The sequence below is a fragment of the Dendrobates tinctorius genome, unplaced genomic scaffold (genome assembly GCF_039654945.1).
Source record: "Dendrobates tinctorius isolate UK_male_01 unplaced genomic scaffold, ASM3965494v1 ptg000256l, whole genome shotgun sequence".
Classification (NCBI taxonomy): Eukaryota; Metazoa; Chordata; class Amphibia; order Anura; family Dendrobatidae; genus Dendrobates; species Dendrobates tinctorius.
This window is the reverse complement of record NW_027361923.1, coordinates 2,586,105-2,606,151: the sequence shown is the minus strand read 5'-3', so window position 1 is coordinate 2,606,151 and position 20,047 is coordinate 2,586,105. Positions and strand designations below refer to the sequence as shown.

The 20,047-nt window shown below is 41.9% G+C and overlaps 1 protein-coding gene across 2 annotated transcripts in view; it reads right to left on the bottom strand.

The window, feature by feature from the left end:
• Nucleotides 1-10,853: 10,853 nt before the first annotated feature.
• Nucleotides 10,854-20,047, bottom strand: part of DYNC2H1 (dynein cytoplasmic 2 heavy chain 1) — a 537,791-nt gene continuing 528,597 nt past the window's right edge. For both annotated transcript variants that reach the window (XM_073558365.1, XM_073558366.1), the window contains exons 88-89: nucleotides 18,354-18,470; nucleotides 10,854-11,135 (exon numbers count right to left, since the gene is read on the bottom strand). In XM_073558365.1, coding sequence (XP_073414466.1) covers nucleotides 10,977-11,135; nucleotides 18,354-18,470 — 276 coding nt within the window. In that variant the 3' untranslated portion in view covers nucleotides 10,854-10,976. The remainder of the gene's footprint in view (nucleotides 11,136-18,353; nucleotides 18,471-20,047) is intronic.

The following is a 20,047-nucleotide window of genomic DNA, read 5'->3' as shown; positions in this document are numbered from 1 at the left end:
AGGTATCAACGTTTTGCTTGTGGAGAGGTGAAAAACTCAAGTTGAAACTTCAGTTTTGGAGAATACACCTCATATATATTAGGAATTCACCAGCTGTTACTGTAAGTATTCTGAGGTTAAAATAACAAACATTCACTGCTGAAAATAAAAGAATAAAATCTGACCGGTCTATTGTTCATTTTAGGGTTGTTACAGTCTTATAGAGCTGAAATCTTGTCGAGAAGATCCCATTCTGTTACTGAGATACTAGCTACATTCTCTAGTATTACTATTGACGACATATTTCTTGGATCACCTAGAAGAGTAAAGTAGTTAAAGGGTAATTATACTTGTATGTGACATGTAAGAATAAGTTGTAATGTGTGTATACGACGCGAGGAACAGCGCTATTTATGGCCATTATATTGTGTGTATAGTATTTTGCATTGTTCTCTAGTTCTCACCCTAAAGACACAATCTCTAATTTGCAATTGAATTTGAACTAATGTCTCCCACACAAAAAGTATTTTACCTATTTTCCTAGGTAGCACAGAGGCACAAAGTAAATTATATCGTGATATTGAGCATTGTAGCTGTGAATCCAGCTCTGGTATAAGCTGATATATCTGCTAGGATCTGCAGGACAGTGTTTTTGAGCTTCCTCCTGGCTGTGCTCCTCCTTTCCTTCCTAACTTGTGAAATCTCTGTGCTGAAACAGATTTCAGCAGTTTATTCAGAGTTAATGAAATCAGGAGACAGGGGAGGGGAAGAAATAACTCCTTAGAACAGAATAAAGTTAATTTCTCTGATAAGATATCTTACAGTTTCTTATATTCACTTATATTGATTTATGCAACTTGTTGTAGGTAAAGTTCCCATGTAAAGTAAATTCTTTCTCTATGTTTTGCTGTTTCAGGCTGTCCTCCTGCTGTATCTTCTCATCCCTGCTACTTATTTTGACTGTTACAAGGAACATATCGTGTTGGATGTAAGTGTTTTATTTTACTCAAATGACAAAAAAAATCAAAGCCTGGATGTAAAATGTAAATTGTGCCAAACATGTAGACGATAACTGATGTTTAGGGACAATGCAACACTTCAATTTGAGAGTTCAGATTTCTCTGGATTTCTTTTGGGGAGAGCCATGTCGGTCATCTACAGCTTTTATGCTACTAGTATCGAGGAACCTCCCAATATTTCTGATAACAGACCTAACTGGACGCTTGTTTTTTGTGAAATGACTGGAAGCTTTTATTGGTAGCACATAGCATTTTGGTTCACATTTATCCTGTGATCTGGGCTGAGAACTTACATCCATGTAAATCACTGATATACGCGATTTGGATGAAATCCCCGACGGATCCATTCTCTGTCCTAATCACCTTGTCTTTATACTGCAGAAATAATAATCTTTTATTTTTACCTGTAATGAATATTAATTCCATTCACAATTTACATGACATTTCCTTTAATAATATATTCTATTTTTGGCAGATTTCCTCTGATATAATGAAGAGTCCAAGCATGAGATCCAACCGTCACTGTAGGCGCCTGTTGGCCATCTTGGACCTGCTCGCTGTCCCGCTCCTGGAGGACAGTATTCCTGGCTTTGTCACATCAACTGAGCTTGAAGAAATGAAGACCATGACCAGCGTGCTTATAGAACATCTGCATGATCTGGATGGACGGGATTTGGTGAATGCCCTCCTGTTCTTGTCAACTATGACATCTGCCAGAGCGGACGCTGACAACTTTCTGACTAGTGAGCTTATTGATAAGACCTATCAACACATGCTGAAAGCAGAAAGTGAGAAACATCAGAGAATAACTGGTGCAGCTATGACGCTCCTGGCTAACATTGCTGTATACCGCTCCGAAGAAGTCATGGAGCGCCTGGAAATCAATGAGAAGCATCTACACTGCAGTGTGCAGAAAATATTGGAACTGATCTACCACAAAACCATTAGAGATTGGAAAGAGAGAAAAAGTGCAGCACAGACTACACTGACCGTGGATGACTTGGTTACCCATAGACAATACCAAGCTGGACCATCTGAATGCTTTCACTTTTCTTACCATCTTCTGCACCCTAGCTATGGGTGCATCAACCACCAGGATGACGCTGATGTCCTCCATGACACAGACACAACCCAGGCTGCGATGTGTCGTTACATCACATGTGTCTTAACTGAGGAGCAGAGGAGAAAGGTCACCTATTGCATGCTTATAGCAAAGCGTTCTGCTGTCAGAACAAGCAGAATCATCAGTGCCATGTTCTTATCGGAGCTCTTACGCCATCCTGAGCTCCTGGAGAATATAGAAAAATATCACATCTTATTATTGGCTTCAAAGATGAAAAGCTCGGACGAGCTTGAGGTTTGTTGTGCTCTACAAGCTATAGCAAATGCTTGTAAAGGTGCCCCAAGAGAGGTGCATCAGCTCAAAGATGGCATCTTGTTCAGCCTTTGCAGAAAATTATCGGGTCTTCGGAAGGCAGAAGTTGTCATCAAAAGCTTACAAGCCCTATCAAAAATTGTTACGCTGCTGCTAAGTTCAAATATAGGCTGTACATTTGAGATCATTGTCAGTCTTTGTACAAAATATCTGAACCACCCAAACCCACTGATCCAGACATGCGCCACGTCACTATTTGCAGCTCTTGCTGAGAACTGCAACTGGAATAAGAGGGACTTCAGCCGCCACGTCAGGAGTTGCCTACCTGACTTACTGATAAAGTTACACAGTAAAGACCAGCAGCTTAAGGCATCCAGTATTGCAGCCTTATTGCATTGTCTACCTTACATCGGATGTAAGAATGCTGAAGAGCTGTTAAATGCTGGAGGAGCAAAATCCTGCCAAATATATGAACAACTCGGACAAAAAGAACCTTCCTTTCTGGTGAAGATGATAATCCACACTACTGAATTGATGTATACGGTAGAAGAGGTAGACGCTGTCCTGAAACACCTCACCATGATAAGAGACGCTTTACCCTATGATGAACTCTATCAAACAACAGCATTAGGTGACATATTTATGAGGTTGAGGATACGCGCTACCAAGTCATATTCTCCAGTGGTGAGGGAGGCAAGTTTCCATGCCATGGACATCCTGGGTACCAGGTGGAAGCGCTTTAGAACTGCTAAAGTTGCTAAAGTTGGTACACGCATATCTCAGAATTAGTGGAAATAATAGTTTACAAGACTTCAGTATGAAGTAACTGTCAGTAGAAGTCTAAAGAAAATTGTGCACAAAGTGGAGAAGTACTGGAACACTGCTAGCAGGCTCCATCTGCCGCTTTACCACAAAGAGTTAAAGACCCTTCACCAACACAACATGGCAGCGAACGGGCAAAACAGAGCACGACTCCTGGCTCTGGGAAAACTCGAGTGTCTACAGATTTATATATTTTTATATTTATATATTTTTATATTTATATAACTTGAAATAAAGATTATAAAAATAAACTCTTCTTTTGTTTTCCTGCTTATAGAACTAGCCATAAGTTTTCCATATTTCCAAGGTGTCACCATACATTAGAGATAAGCGAATTAATTTGAGTGGAATTCTACTTGAACTTTACAGTAATCTGCATTCCGCAAATGACAGATTTTTTGCAGTTCTCTTCCACGCGGATTCAGCAAAATAGCCAGCACAATGTTTTTCTGAACCATAAAAGGCCATCAAAATGTAAAAAAAAAAATACTTATACACACCTTATCACCCACCTCTCTGGCCCCTCTGCTCCTCACTATTACCCGTCTAGTCCTCCTCGCATCTTCAGATCAGCAACACATGCGATGAGTCCCCCAGGCAGGAATGTATAGCACATGCACACACCATGACCTAGTGACCTTCTCACGTGCCTGTGACTTCTCATGTGACCTTCCCGGGACTCATCAAACCAGGAAGTTGGGTCCCAATATAAGAGACCCAAGGAATTCAACATGAACAGCGGCAAGATAAAGCTGCAATAAGGCCCGGATGGATGATGGTCAGGAAGGAGCGGTTGGAGAGATGAGCTATGAGTATAAGGATTTTCCTTGTTTTTCCCATATTACGTTTATTACGTATAACAAAGGACATTAAATTAGCTGAGAATATCTTCTCCTTGAATTGAATTTCCAGCAAAAATCTGCATATACCCGTAAATTTATATTGTGCCAGATATGTTCATTATGATCTTTATTAAACGGTTTCCAGGCAATTCATAATACAAATGTAAAAGGAGAGTATCAGACATGAGATAAGCCACCACAGAAAAAAAAACTTCCTTCTTGTTCAAATAAGTACTGTACATTGGTCATTAGTATATCATAAGAATTTTTTAAAAGGATCATATTCCCAAAAAGTATAAATCATAGAACTAAAGAACACAATACAGCAAAGTCCTACCTCACTGCACATTTCATTTAATAGGAATAGTATCTACTTACTCTTATATCAGGCATTTTGTCTCCTGTCTTTAGTGACACATGAAAAGTAGTGATAAGCGAACGTGCTCCCCACTACTCGGTACTTGCCCGAGTATCACTGTACTCGGTGAGCACCGAGCTTTTCCAGGATTACTCGGTGAGAACTTGGGTCTCCACCCAGCATATTTGGCGGACTTTAGAGACCCAATCACATTGCAGGGATTGTCTGCCAGGCTACGAAATGCCGCAGCCATCTTTGTTGTGGTCGTGCAGTGATTGGCTGACCGCACAGCATCATCAGGGGTATAAGAGACCGGACGCCGCCCTGCTTCGCACATTCAGCTCCGGATTGAGAGTGTAGGGAGAGGTGCTGCTGATATAGGGTCAGAATTGGGGATTTATTAGTTAGTGTGTGGTCTACCATCCTAAATACATCCAGCTAAACCAACAGTCCTTCTAAGGAATAATTCTGGAGTATATAGGTTCCAGTGTTAGGTAGGCAGAGGAGAGTACGTCGCGATATACACAGTGCAAGGCCTGCAGGCACTGTATGTGTGTATATAGAGCATTGCATACATCAAGAGGGTCCATTCCCTTCCTGTGTTCTGGTGCTGCTGCTACCTGTGAGATATATTATTCGTATATAGTGCGAACATATATTCCCATAAAAACAATTTTATTAGATATTAAAATGTCACCAACCCAGTGTATACCATAACACAAGTCAGCATAGAAAATAACCTGTCTGATACCCTACACTGGTGTCCCATCCTGACAGTGGAGGTTGGCACCCTAAAAGGTACGACATTTTGGTGCCCCACTACGCGATGGCTGTCCCAGACTAGCCCTAATATCCCCTGATAGTCTATAGGTGGGAAAACAATAATTGATAGTGTAGAAATGAATAGATAGAACTTAATTAACAAGAGTCAAATGCTGACAGGTTATAATATTAATAGCTCTACTGTACATAAATCTAGGTCAAAAAGAGGCCCCAGTCATTAAGATATATTTCTAAAATGCAGAAATCTGCACAAGCACAGCTGTAACCAATTTATACAATACACTAAAAAATGGAGACTATAAGAAATCTGCATCACAGCAATAGAAATGATATGCCCAAAGTGTAACACATGAGGCGGGGTGCAAAAACAATCAATTTCTGTATCAATAATCACCCCACTCCAAAACAGGGCAATATGACCATAGGACAAAAGAACAGTGAGAAACACAATGCAAGATTCACATAGCGAATTGGTCCTAAAAATTCACATTGATTTCCAATCCAGCATAATTAAAGATAATGTGGATTTTAACCCCTACTTAGCTCCAGCCTCGACGCGATTCCCCGTCTTAGCGGTTCATCAGGAGGCCCAATTAGGACCCTACTAGTGCCACTGATACGAGTTGTCCGGATGAAGAGGCATACCTGACTAAACTTGTGTATGGCGCGGTTTAAGTATCCCACAATAGGGGCCAAGGCCAATCAGGCCCGGTTGTACAGACCCGCCCATTTAACACTATGTTTACCGGGTAATATTATAATCCAGACCGTCAGTACCTTAAAAATAACTAGCCCGCAGTCACCTCACTCCCTCCGGTGCATGGGCGATATTCATAAATGTTTGGTAAATAATCCAAAGATCCCCGCACTTACTAACATCCACAGCGTGCACTTCCGGTCTGCCCTGCCAGCGTTGGATACAGTGACGTTCTGCGTTCCAGCCTGGAGCGCAAGCACTTCAGTTGACGCGTCACATGACCTGCGCAGACCGGATGTTCAGGGAGCTTTCTGTTGAATCACATAGCGTTCCACCGTGGAACGCAAGCTTTTCTCATACAATATCAATAAACCTGCACAGCGTTAGCGAGCTCAAATTAAGTTACCAATCATAAGTCCTATTTAACGCATTATGATAATAGCAGTGTGTATAATATAGGGTAAAAAACCTCATAATACAAGATAAAAAATCTCATTATAGCTCATTCAATCATGCGCCGTATACTATAGCAAATAGATCAATGATAGAAAAAAGGTACAGGTCCAAAATAAAGGAGTAAAGAGTTAATTAAATAAATCAACCATAATTGGAATATATTATTATGATCAGGAATGCGAAACCTATCTTTGAATCCCACATCAAAACCCCAGACACAGAGTACAATACAGTCCCCCATCTCCAATGCAGCAAAATAGCGATCCTAAATGAAACAGGCATAAGTTAGGCTGGTTTCACACTAGCATTTTTTAACGCAGCGCACCGTGCGCGTACATGCGCATGCGTCCTGATCCCCTATCTTTAACATGGGGGCGCATTGTCTAGCGTTTGCACGCGTTCGTATGCGTTTTCGTGCGCATGCATCTTTTTGCGCATGCGTTTTTTTGTGGTGTGCGCCCAGGTGCGCCGAACGCAACCTGTTGCATTTTTGGTCCGTCCGACCTGTCTCAAAAAAACGCGTGCGCACGTAATGCGGCAAAATAACACATTACAGCCTATGGGAACGCAGACGTGCGCATGGGAATGCGCACGTCAGCGTTTAAAATTGCATGCGTTTTAAGAGTCAATATGGCTACAAACTGGTTAAAATGCATGGACATAAAATAAGCAAACGCATGCAAAACACTTGATGCGTTTTTTGCATGCGCTTGGACTGCGCGCGCAGCGCAAAAAAACGCTAGTGTGAAAGTAGCCTTAGGGATTCGTTTAGGCCCCGTGGGGACACCGATTGCATCCTAAAGATCCACTCGGTCTCTCGCTTCAGGATAGCCTTGTCGAGATCACCCCCCCCCCGGGTTTAGGCTTAATTAATTCAATCATAGAAAAAGATATTTGATCCAACTGTCCCCCATGCTGTTCATTCATATGACGGGCAATAGGGGTGTGCAAGGCCTGCAGGCACTGTATGTGTGTATATAGAGCATTGCATACATCAAGAGGGTCCATTCCCTTCCTGTGTTCTGGTGCTACTGCTGCTACCTGTGGGATATGTTATACGTATATAGCTAGCCCCAGGTGTAATTGGAATACAGGCCACACATTTTTTGGTGTGGTATATCCCTGCCAGCTTATATCTGTGCGTGCTCAAAGTTTGGCCAGTTTACGGCTGTTTTCTTTTATTGGGCTGCCTGTCACTTTTGGTTAAATACAGCAATATTTAGCCAAAAACACAAAAAAAAAAAATACAGGCCACACATTTGAAACCCTTGGTGAGGCAAACACCCAGCTACATCCTGGACACCACAGACATTCTCTGCATATTGTCAGCATTGGGTCCACTTCCAGAGGATACAATATTGGCCACCATGGATGTAGAGTCCCTATACTCCAACATTCCTCACAGTGATGGTTTTACTGCATGCAAATATTTCCTCCAAAAAACAACCTGGCCACGGAACCAGCCTTGCAATTCATCAGGTTTGTGCTCCACCATAACTATTTTTCCTTTGGAAACAATATATACCAACAGTGCATGGGAAGCGCCACGGGAAGCAAAATGTCACCACAATATGCTAACCTGTTTATGGCTAAACTAGAACAAGACTTTTTGGCATCCTGCACTATCAAACCTCTAGCATACTTCCGCTACATTGATGACCTACTAATAATCTGGAAAGGCTCAAAGGAGGACCTGCTTACCTTCCACAAAAACTTCAACAAGTTCCACCCAACCATCAAGCTCACCCCCAACTTTTCAAAATCTCAAATCCATTTTCTAGACACGACCATATACATCCAACACAATAAGGTACAAACGACTATTTACCATAAACCCACAGGACGTCCGTCATACTTGAGATGGAACAGCTTTCATCCGAGACACACAAAAAAAATAATAATCTACAGTCAAACTCTAAGGTACATTCGGATCTGTTCAGGCAACAAGGATAGAAAACTACACCTACTATCACTTAGGAAAACATTCCTACAACACGGATATCATCCCCTTGTAATTGAACAGATCCACAGAGCTACAAGGATCCCAAGAAGTAGCCTCCTGGATTACAAACAGAAGGAGGATAACAGGGTGCCGCTTATGGTCACATACAACCCTCACATGAACAGTTTAAGGAAAATTGGCGCTGACCTCCAAACCATATTCCACAGAGACCACAGACTGAAAGCAATATTCCAAGAACTGCCACTGCTCTCCTACAAACAGCCTCCCAACTTAAGGAATGTCCTTGTCAGAAATGCCCTCGCATCACCATCAGAGACGGGCACAGTCCCTTCTAACAATAAGAAATGCAAGACCTGCACCCACATATCACCAACAGATAAAGTCCCCATACCCAACACAAATCAGGACTATAAGATCATGGACTATTTTTCATGTACATCCTCCAATGTCGTGTACATGATACAGTGTACAAGACGCAATGCAGGGACATACATCGGGGAAACTAAATAAAAACTTCAAACAAGGATGAATCTGCATAGACACATGATAAAAAATGAGCTGGACACACCTGTAGGAATACACTTCTCTAGACCTGGACACAGTATGGCAGATCTAAAAGTCCTAATATTGAGAGGTCATTTAAATAGTGACAGAGAAAGAAAAATATGGGAGTTCAAATTTATAAATATGTCTCAATCGCTATCAATAGGACTGAATTTGACACCTGGATTCATGACTCATTACATGGACACAGTTCACACCTCTACAAGAAGATCATCAGATGTCTAATAGAACTCTTCCACCTCATCTACATGTATAACAAAACCTTAATTTGATTTCCTTGGCCTATCTCTAGCAAGCATCTCTCTTTTCCTTGTATTATTCCTATATAAATGTTGCCATCTCTTCTCAGTATTAGCCGGATAAAGGGGCCTTCTGAACCTTGAAAGCTTGCAAATATAATTTCTCTGGTTAGCCAATAAAGGTATCACTCCTTGAATACTTTTCTCAATTTGTCGACATAAGTATTTACATCTATTTTTCTGGCTAACACGGTACCACAATATTATTTTGTATTGTACATCGTAATAATGACAACCTAAAACATCTAAAAGACAAAAGTTCACATACCCTGGTGATTTTGGCCTGATAACATGCACAGAAGTTGACACAAATGGGTTTGAATGGCAACTAAAGGTAACATCCTCACCTGTGACCTGTTTGCTTGTAATCAGTGTGTGTGCATAAAAGCTGAGTTTATGTGATCCAGACAGACTCTTGCATCTTTCATTCAGCCACTGATGTTTCTGGATTGTGAGTCAAGTGGAAAGCTAAAGAACTGTCATCGGATCTACCGGAAAAGATATCCAAGGAATTGATAATGCCAGTCAGCAGCGTTCAAACTGTGATTAACAAATGGAAAATCAGGGGCTCTGTAAAAACAAAACCACGGTCAGGTAGACCAACAAAGATTTCGTCCACAACTGCCAGGAAAATTGTTCGGGATGCAAAGAAAAACCCACAAACAACATCAGCTGAAATACTGGACTCTCTGAAAACTAGCGGTGTGGCTGTTTCAAGACGCACGACAAGGAGGTACTTGAAGAAAAATGGGCTGCATGGTTGAGACGCCAGAAGAAAGCAATTACTGCGCAAAAGCCACAAAGTATCTTACGAAGAATAAACAAAACAGCACAGACACAAGCCTCAAAACTTCTGGACCAAGGTAATTTGGAGTGATGAGACCAAAATTTAACTTTTTGGCCTAAACCATAAACTTTACATTTAGAGAGAGGTCAGCAAGGCCTACTACAAAGCACGGAGGTGGATCGCTAATGTTTTGGGGATGTGTGAGCTACAAAGCCACAGGAAACTGTCAAAGTTGAAGGAAAAATGAATGCAGCACGTTAACAGCAAATACTGGATGCAAACTTGCAATCATCAGCCCTGAAGCTGCACATGGGACGTACTTGGACGTTCCAACATGATAACGATCCAAAACACAAGGCCAAGTCGACTTGTCATTGGCTACAGCAAAACAAAGTGAAGGTTCTGGAGTGACCATCTCAGTCTCCTGACCTCAATATCGTTGAGCCACTCTGGGGAGAACTCAAGCACGCAGTTCATGCTAGACAGCCCAGGAATTTACAGGAACTGGAGTCTTTTTGCCAGGAAGAGCGGGCAGCTTTACCATCTGAGAAAATAAAGAACCTCATCCACAACTACCACAAAAGACTTCAAGCTGTCATTGAGGTTGGAGGGGGCAATACACGGTATTAAGAAATGAGGTATGCAAACTTTTGATCAGTGTCATTTGCATGTTTTGGGTTGTCATTATGATTTAAAAAGAGAAAACACAGTAATTTTACAATACATGGCTTCACCCAACCACTAAACATGAGTGGAGAAAACGTTTTGGTGTTATCAGTCATATTCTCAGAAAAAAAGGCCAAGGAAGCAACATTTTTACTGGGGTATGTAAACTTTTGAGCACAACTGTATGTATGATGAGGTGCTACAGCAAATATAATATATCTACACAGTAAATATAAGACTTCATCCAAATACAGAAACATGTTTAATTTAAACTTGAACAAATCAAGGTACATTTAACAATAATGAAATGTAATAAGGCTACAAAATATAGCAAACACTATGTATTAACAATAGATAATGTAACTTCTACTGATTCTTAAGAAACAATGCCGCCCCACACTGGATCCAGCGGTTCTGGTCTCCACCACATGGCAGGTCTATGTTGGTGACCACACGATCCCTCTCAGCACTGGTGTACACTGGTAAGGAAATGCACTCTTCTGGGGAGTAGATCCCAGTTGACTTCTAAGAAAAATATATAGGGAATTACTTCACACAATACTAAAGGGTAGTCAGCGACCTAACATAAAAGTATCTATTTATACTATATGGAGTTTTGGGGATTTAGAATAAAATTACTTTTAAAGTGCTCGGACTGGTTTGAAATAAATAGAAGAGGTGATACCTAACTCACCAATTGCTCCTGATCCAATGTTGACAGTCCTTGGTGGTCCCAACTCCCTAGTCACATCTCTACACAAAGGAATGCCTATTTGGCTTACCATAAATTGGGGAGGGTTACTGCTATTTCCTGTCATTTCCAGGATATTGACATAGGACCAAGAAGTAGACACCAGAAGGAACAGGGTAAGTGTCAGAATAGGAACTGAGGGGATCAGGGAGGACAAGTGTCATTTCTTTTATTTTTCCAAACCAGTCTGAGTCCTTAAAAAAAATGTTTTTTATTGAATTGTTATTAGTTGAATGTTGTCCAGTTCCTCTATTATTCTCCATCATAATTAGCCTTTCTTTTTGAAAATGGACCAGAATACCAAAGGAGACACGAATACATGTGTGAAGATTATCACACTATCCAGTACAAACACGTGTATTACAATCTGCAAGTATTAAATATCAAAGTATTTATATACAGCTGCAAGAAAAAGTAAGTGAATCCTTAGGAAATACCAGAATTTTTGCATAGATTAAGCACATTGGGAAAACATCCACACTGCAGTGAAAAAGTAAGTAAACCCTTACATTTAAAAGGAATCTGTCAGCAGGATTTAACATCCCATGTAGCTGTTTTAAAGATCAGTGCAAGCAGCTCTTTGAAAGAAAAGTCCAGCAATACCTTTAAATGGCCAGTTCGGTCCTCCATTTCTAAGAAAGCAGGGTTTGAATTGATATGCAAATGAGGCTGAAGAGCTAGGGTAGATCTGAAGCCTCTGTCACTCCACCTCTATTCTCTGCCCATCACTGCCTCTTCCTGCTTAACTTAAGTCATACAGCATACAGGCTATCATTTAATCAGGGGGAGGGAGTGATGGGCGGAGGATAGAGCTGGAGTGACAGAGGCTTCAGATTTACCATAACATCTCAGCCTCATTTTAATATCAATTCAAACGCTGATTTCTCAGTAATAAAGGAAAGGACTGGCCATGTAAAGATATTGGTGGACTTGTCTTTGAAAATGCTGCATGTGCATATAAATAGTTTGGGAGGTGAAATCCTGCTGACAGATTCCCTTTAATAATCTGTAGATCCTCCTTTAGCAGCAATCAACTCCATCAAATGCTTCCTACATCTGGATTTTGCACAACATTGAGGATACATTTTTGACCTTTCCTTCCTACAAATGTGCTTCAGTTGATCAATATTTGTTATGTCATGCCACAGCATATCGATTAGGTGAGTGTCAGGATTCTGGTGTGACCAATTCCAAAACAAGCCTTTTCAGACACTTCATATTGGATTTATTTTTGTGGTTTGTGTTGTTGCATCACCCAATGTCTCATCGGCCTAAGGTAATGATGGCCTTACATTCTCTTGTAAAATGTTGGGGTACACCTTTGAATTATTTCCTAAATTAATGCAAAAAGACTAGGCCTCGAGGAAGCTATGCTTTCTCCACCATGCTTCACAGTTGGAATGATGTTTTGGTGTTGGTGTGCAGTGCTCACTGTCCTCTAAACATAGCATTGCCCGTTAGTGCAAAAAAGTTCTACTTTGGTCTAGAGCATATAATATTCTCTGCACTAAACCATACAACTGGATAACTGAGCCATTATGTACACACAGTCACAAATGAGTCAAAGAGTGATACCCAATGCTGCCATATATTGAACGCTAGTTAACATGGGGAAAGAGAAAGAGATGACCAAGCGGTTGAACTGAAAAGAAAGATTGAAGACCAGAGCAAAAAATTAGCTTACTGGAATCCAAGGGATCATACTCTGAAGTTCGTAGTCCATCACATGGAGGGCCCACTGGTGATCTAAATCCAACTGTATGGATGATATTCCTCCTCAGGTCCATGACTTGTGTTTATAAGGTGGAGGTAACTCTGCTTTACATAGATCAAACACCGTCCGGTAGTGTGATCAGTAATGAATTGTATAATATATGGAACAGTCCTAAGCGTGTGACATCACAACCTGTTCAGTGAGGGTATTTTGTGGTCTGCACATGTGCATGATGATATTTAAAAGTTATGTCAGCCCAAGGATACAAGCACTCCCTGACAAAGAAAGTGGAGTTTTCGGAAACATGTAGGAGCAATGCTGAGTTTGACCTCTTTCATGGCGAGAGGGCTTTGCCGTTTGTATAGTCTTGTATAGTCTTCAGTGGATCTCTTGCTGTTACCCTTGTGATCTTTCTTTCTGAATTGTCTCCATTTGTAAAAAGAAATGTGGCTAACCACAGATTAATGCGCACACAGGTATTTAGCAATGCCTTTGTAGCCTTTTAAATACTGATGAGTCACTATATTTTGTCTTCAGAGGTCTCCTGAAAGTTGATTCTCTTTAGCTATAGGTCAACCTTTTTTCTTAAAGAGCACCTTTCACTTGCTCAAAAAAATTAAGTTAAATAAGTTGTACAAATCTCAGAGCTCACCTGAAACAAACGCTCTTTTCCATTTTGTGCTGTGATGCTCCATTTCAGAGATATACATGTTTAAAGCTCTCAGAGAGCAGTACCGTATATGAAATCTCTGCTCGTACTTCAACTTCAGAATTTTCTCTTTGGGCGCGCACTTTCACCCCTTCCAGATGCTGCCAATAACAGCTCGGCAGCATCTGAAAATTTTCAACTGCTGGATCGGCGGGCAAGCTGTGATTGGCAGTGTCTGGGAAAGTGGAAATGACAACATGTTCCGCCAGAGAAGACTGTCAAGAAATGCCCAGTTGGATTGTAAGCAGAGATTTCACATACTGTGCTCCAAAAGCAACAAATGTGAAAATCTCTGCAATTAAAGGTTGCGATGAAAAACAAAAACAAAAAAATAGCATCAGGGTAACCCAGTGATTTTTTTCAAGGTATTTTTTTGAAGAAGTTGTTTATTACTTTAACATTGATTACTAGAGTTGAGCGATACCGTCCAATACTTCAAAGTATCGGATCGGAATGGATCGGCCGATCTTAAAAAAAAGTATCGGTATCGCCGATTCCGATACCGGAAGTCCCATTCAAGTCTATGGGACTTCCGGTATCGGAATAAGAAAAACCCTATTTTTGCCTTGTACAGCCTCTCTGGGGTCTGTACGGGCCTTTCGGGGGGCTGTGCCGGCCTGCCAGGGGGTCTGTGCAGGCTCCGGTGGTCTGTGCCGGCCTGCCGGGGGGCTGTGACGGCCTGCCGGTGGTCTGTGCAGGCTCCGGGGGGCTGTGCCGGCCTGCCGGGGGACTGTGCCGGCCTGCCGGTGGTCTGTGCAGGCTTCGGGGGTCTGTGCAGGCATCGTCCGATGGGACTACAAGTCCCATCGGGCGATGCCTGCTACCATGACAGTGATTGACACATTAGCCAATGATGGGACAGTAGTAGTCCCATCATCCAGCTAATGTGTTGAATGTAAAAAAAAAAAAAAAAAATTACATGCTACATACATACAACATGCATACTACATATATACTACATGTAACATACATACTACATATATACTACATGCAACATGCATACTACATGCATGCTACATACATGCTACATACTACATACATGCTACATTCATACTACATATATACTACATGCATGCAACATACATACTACATATATACTACATGCATGCAACATACATATTACATATATAGTACATGCATGCAACATACATACAACATATATACTACATGCATGCAACATGCATACTACATATATACTACATGTAACATACATACTACATATATACTACATGCATACTACATACATGCTACATGCATGCTACATACATACTACATGCATGCTACATACATACTACATGCTACATACATACTACATGCTACATACATACTACATGCATGCTACATACAATACATTCATACAATACATACATAGACATACAGTACATATAACATAGAATAACATACTTACCAATACTTGTCACATTGTTCCCCGAAGCCATTGTCTTTTACGGAATAAATATTAACATAACAAACCACAAAAATACTCACCCATGATCCGAAGCAGTCCACGAGTGTGTCCCACGACGATCTTGGGTAGAGAACTGCAGCATCAGCCGATGCTGCCGCTCTCTACGGGCTGCAGGAATCCAATGACGGAAGGTAGGTATCCTTCCGCACTGTATTCCTCCGCCACTTAAAAAAAAAAAAGTCCCTAGTCTCACTTTATGCCATTGCTGTGTGGGAATTTCCCACGCAGCAATGGCATAAAGTGAGACTAGGGACTTTTTTTTTTTTAAGTGGCGGAGGAATACAGTGCGGAAGGATACCTACCTTCCGTCATTGGATTCCTGCAGCCCGTAGAGAGCGGCAGCATCGGCTGATGCTGCAGTTCTCTACCCAAGATCGTCGTGGGACACACTCGTGGACTGCTTCGGATCATGGGTGAGTATTTTTGTGGTTTGTTATGTTAATATTTATTTCGTAAAAGACAATGGCTTCGGGGAACAATGTGACAAGTATTGGTAAGTATGTTACTCTATGTTATATGTACTGTATGTCTATGTATGTATTGTATGTAGCATGCATGTAGTATGTATGTAGTATATATGTGGTATGTATGTAGCATGTAGTATGTATGTAGCATGCATGTAGTATGTATGTAGTATATATGTATGTAGTATGTAGTATGTATGTAGTATATATGTGGTATGTATGTAGCATGCATGTAGTATGTATGTAGTATATATGTATGTAGCATGTAGTATGTATGTAGTATGTATGTAGCATGCAGTATGTATGTAGCATGCATGTAGTATATATGTAGTATGTATGTAGCATGTGGTATGTATGTAGCATGCATGTAGTATATATGTGGTATGTATGTAGCATGTATGTAGCATGCATGTAGTATATATGTGGTATGTATGTAGCATGTAGTATGTATGTAGCATGCATGTAGTATATATGTGGTATGTATGTAGCATGTAGTATGTATGTAGCATGCATGTAGTATATATGTGTTATGTATGTAGCATGTAGTATGTATGTAGCATGTAGTATGTATGTAGCATGTAGTATGTATGTAGCATGCATGTAGTATGTAGTATATATGTGGTATGTATGTAGCATGTATGTATGTAGTATGTATGTAGCATGCATGTAGTATATATGTAGTATGTATGTAGCATGCATGTAGTATATATGTAGTATGTATGTAGCATGTAGTATGTATGTAGCATGCATGTAGTATATATGTAGTATGTATGTAGCATGTAGTATGTATGTAGCATGCATGTAGTATATATGTGGTATGTATGTAGCATGTAGTATGTATGTAGTATGTATGTAGTATATATATATATTTTTTTTTTAAACATTTAACACATTAGCCGGATGATGGGACTACTACTGTCCCATCATTGGCTAATGTGTCAATCACTGTCATGGTAGCACTTGTAGTCCCATCGGACGATGCTTGCACAGACCCCCGGACATCAGCACAGCCCCCCGGCAGGCCAGCACAGCCCCCCGGCAGGCCGGTACAGACCCCCACAGGGTGCACAGACCACCGGCAGGCCGGCACAGCCCCCCGGCAGGCCGGTACAGACCCCGGGCAGTCCACACAGCCCCCCGGCAGGCCGGCACAGCCCCCCGGCAGGCCGGTACAGACCTCCACAGGGTGCACAGACCACCGGCAGGCCGGCACAGCCCCCCGGCAGGCCGGTACAGACCCCGGGCAGTCCACACAGCCCCCCCGGCAGGCCGGCAGAGACCCCCGGAAGGCCCGAAATGACGGCGCATCATGATGCGCACACACCGCGCATCATGATGACGTCATTTCGGCTGTCAATCAACTTTGAACTTCCGATTCGGATGCCGACTTCCGATATTGAAAAAATATCGGAAGTCGGTATCGGAATTCCGATACTTGCGGTATCGGAATGCTCAACACTATTGATTACCTATCCTTAGGTACTGAATGTCTGATTGGTGGGGCACTCATTGATTTGAATAATGGATGGATATGCAATACCCACCTGCAGCCACTATCAGTAGACGGAGAAGCTCCATAACTGAGCAATTCCGGCCGGCACCGAGAACTGCTGATCGGTGGGGGTGCCGTGTGCCGCAACCCCCCACCCTGATTGGACATTGATGACTTAATCTAAAGCCCCCGTCACACATGGCGATCTCGCTAGCGACATCGCTGCTCAGTCACAAGTTTTGTGACGCAACAGCGATCTCACCAGCGAGATTGCTGTGTGTGACACTGACCAGCGACCGGCCCCCCTGCCGTTATCGCTGATCGTCCTGAAATGGCCAGGACCTTTTTTTGATTGCTGGTCTCCCGCTGGCCAGCACGAATCGCTGCGTGTGACAGGCAGGAGACCAGCGATCAGCGAGCTGGTAACTAAGGTAAATGCAGGGTTTCTAAGCAGCGCGCGGTGCTTAGAAACCTGATGTGTACCTTAGTTACCAGCGCGCTGATGCAGGGAGCTGGTAACCAAGGTACACATCGGGTTTCTAAGTGACGCACGCTGCTTAGATACCCGATGTGTACCTTAGTTACCAGCTCCCTGCATCAGCGCGCTGGTAACTAATGTACACAGCGACGCCGCGCACTCGGCATCGCTGCTGAGATCTGACTGTTTAACAGCTCACCAGCGATCATGTAGCGACTCACCAGCGATCCTGACAAGTTGATATAGTTGTCGGGATCGCTGGTGAGTCGGTATGTGTGACGGGGCCCTAAGGATAGGTAATCAATGTTAATATAGGGGACAAGCTTTTTAACTTAATTTTTTGAGCACGTGACAGTAGCTCTTTGAGAACAGATGTGTCAGTAACCAGGCTTTGTGCACCTCTATTTATTGGGCAAAACATCAGCAAATCTCCTTTTTCTTGTTAACTATGGATGCTCACTCAATGTGCTCAGACATGGAGTATAAGTGTATGTGATTCATTAGTTTAGATCGTGACATAGATTGCGCCACTTTTTATTAGTAATCAATGCAGAAATCCAGGTAAATTCAAGAGGGTTCACTTACTTTTCTTGCAACTCTCCATACAAACGGTAACGTCAGAATGAAACGTGTTAGATTTTTTTTTTCCAGCTAAATGCCTGCATACCTGTGAAATCCAGGCCATAGAACAAGGGGGCACCACCGATACGCTCGGAGAGTCATGCTGGTTTTCAGAAAGATGGCTTCCATCAAAGCTGCATCCCTCCAGCTGTAATCCGCTTATCTGACAAAGAGAAGACATGAGATGCTCAGCTGCAGATTTCTCTCCTAATTGTCCGTGCTAATTACGTGACTGGTGGAGTGGCAGGGAGGCACACGCCGCATAACAGGAAGGCCAGGAATGCCGCGCCATGTGCGAGAAGAGGAAACACAACTTCAAAACAAACACCCCAAAAATTCCTTATTGTCGGCTTCCAGGACATAGGAATTTGCTAATGCAATAAAGATAACTCAGAAATGTCCGGCTAGGTGGTTTAGTACTAGCGGAGGCAAAGCGCTAGAAAACGGGTTCACCATTTTAGCATGGCTCAGCAAAAGGAGAAATAAAGCAGAACAACAGGCATGGCACAAATTTTGAAGGTGTCTATAAAAGAGACCTAAGGACCAGAAGAAATTTTCTTTAAAGTATTTAATGCACAGTAAAATAAAAACTATAAATCTCACTTCTATACAAAGACACTATATAGGTATACTAGAATCCCTGGCAAAAATTATGGAATCACCGGCCTTGGAGGATGTCCATTCAGTTGTTTAATTTTCTAGAAAAAAAAGCAGATCACAGACATGGCACAAAACTAAAGTCACTTCAAATGGCAACTTTCTGGCTTTAAGAAACACTAAAATAAATCAAGAACAAAAAATGTGGTAGTCAGTAATGGTTACTTTTTAGACCAAGAATAGGGGAAAAATTATGGAATCACTCAATTCTGTGGGAAAAAATTATGGAATCATGAAAAACAAACAAAAAAAAACCCACTCCAACACATCACTAGTATTTGGCCACTTCTGGTGGACAGCGAGGCCGTCAACCAGCCTAAAAAATATGTCATCAATGAAAAACCTCTTTAATATCAATAAATATGCACAAATAACAGCCGCTAATGAGACAAGGCATACATTTGTGAGAAGGCTACATAATGCGTCATCTTATAATGATTCACAGTTTGTAGGACATCCAGGGCTGCATTCATAATTCTGCTAGTTACTATCAAAGAAACCTCAGAGCATACACTGAATCAGCAAAGTCTGGATAGAGATTTCAGCTCTGCAGCCTGCAGAATTGTGAATGCAGCCCTAAACTATAACAAAGGCACTTATGATATCACGGAGTGCTTTTTTAGTGACTGTCATGCAGCCAAAATCCAGTCACAGCAGAGAGCTAGCCTAAAAAAGCAGTAAGAATCTGATGTTAAAGAATTTGTCTCAGCATCCCGCTTCAAGACCACACTTTGTTAACTATATACTAGAGAGCTGCAAAATGGGGATACATTGTCAATGGAGTAACCAGAGTCCAATGCGCCCTGGTGCAAAATCTGGACCTGGGTCCACACCAGCATGTTGGACAGATGTGTGGGCCTTTGTAGAATTTAGATAATATAAAAGCCAAACGTGTTTGCCCCCCCCCCTCCCGAAGTTAAAGTCCCCATACTGTAAAAATGTCCCTCATCATGGGCCCCTTCCTGTAATGTCCCTTATCCTGGGCCACTTCTTGGTATAATGTCCCCCAACCTAAACTCCTTCATGGTGTAATGTATCCCAATCTAGGCCCCTTCCTGACAAAATTACCCATCATGGGCCTCT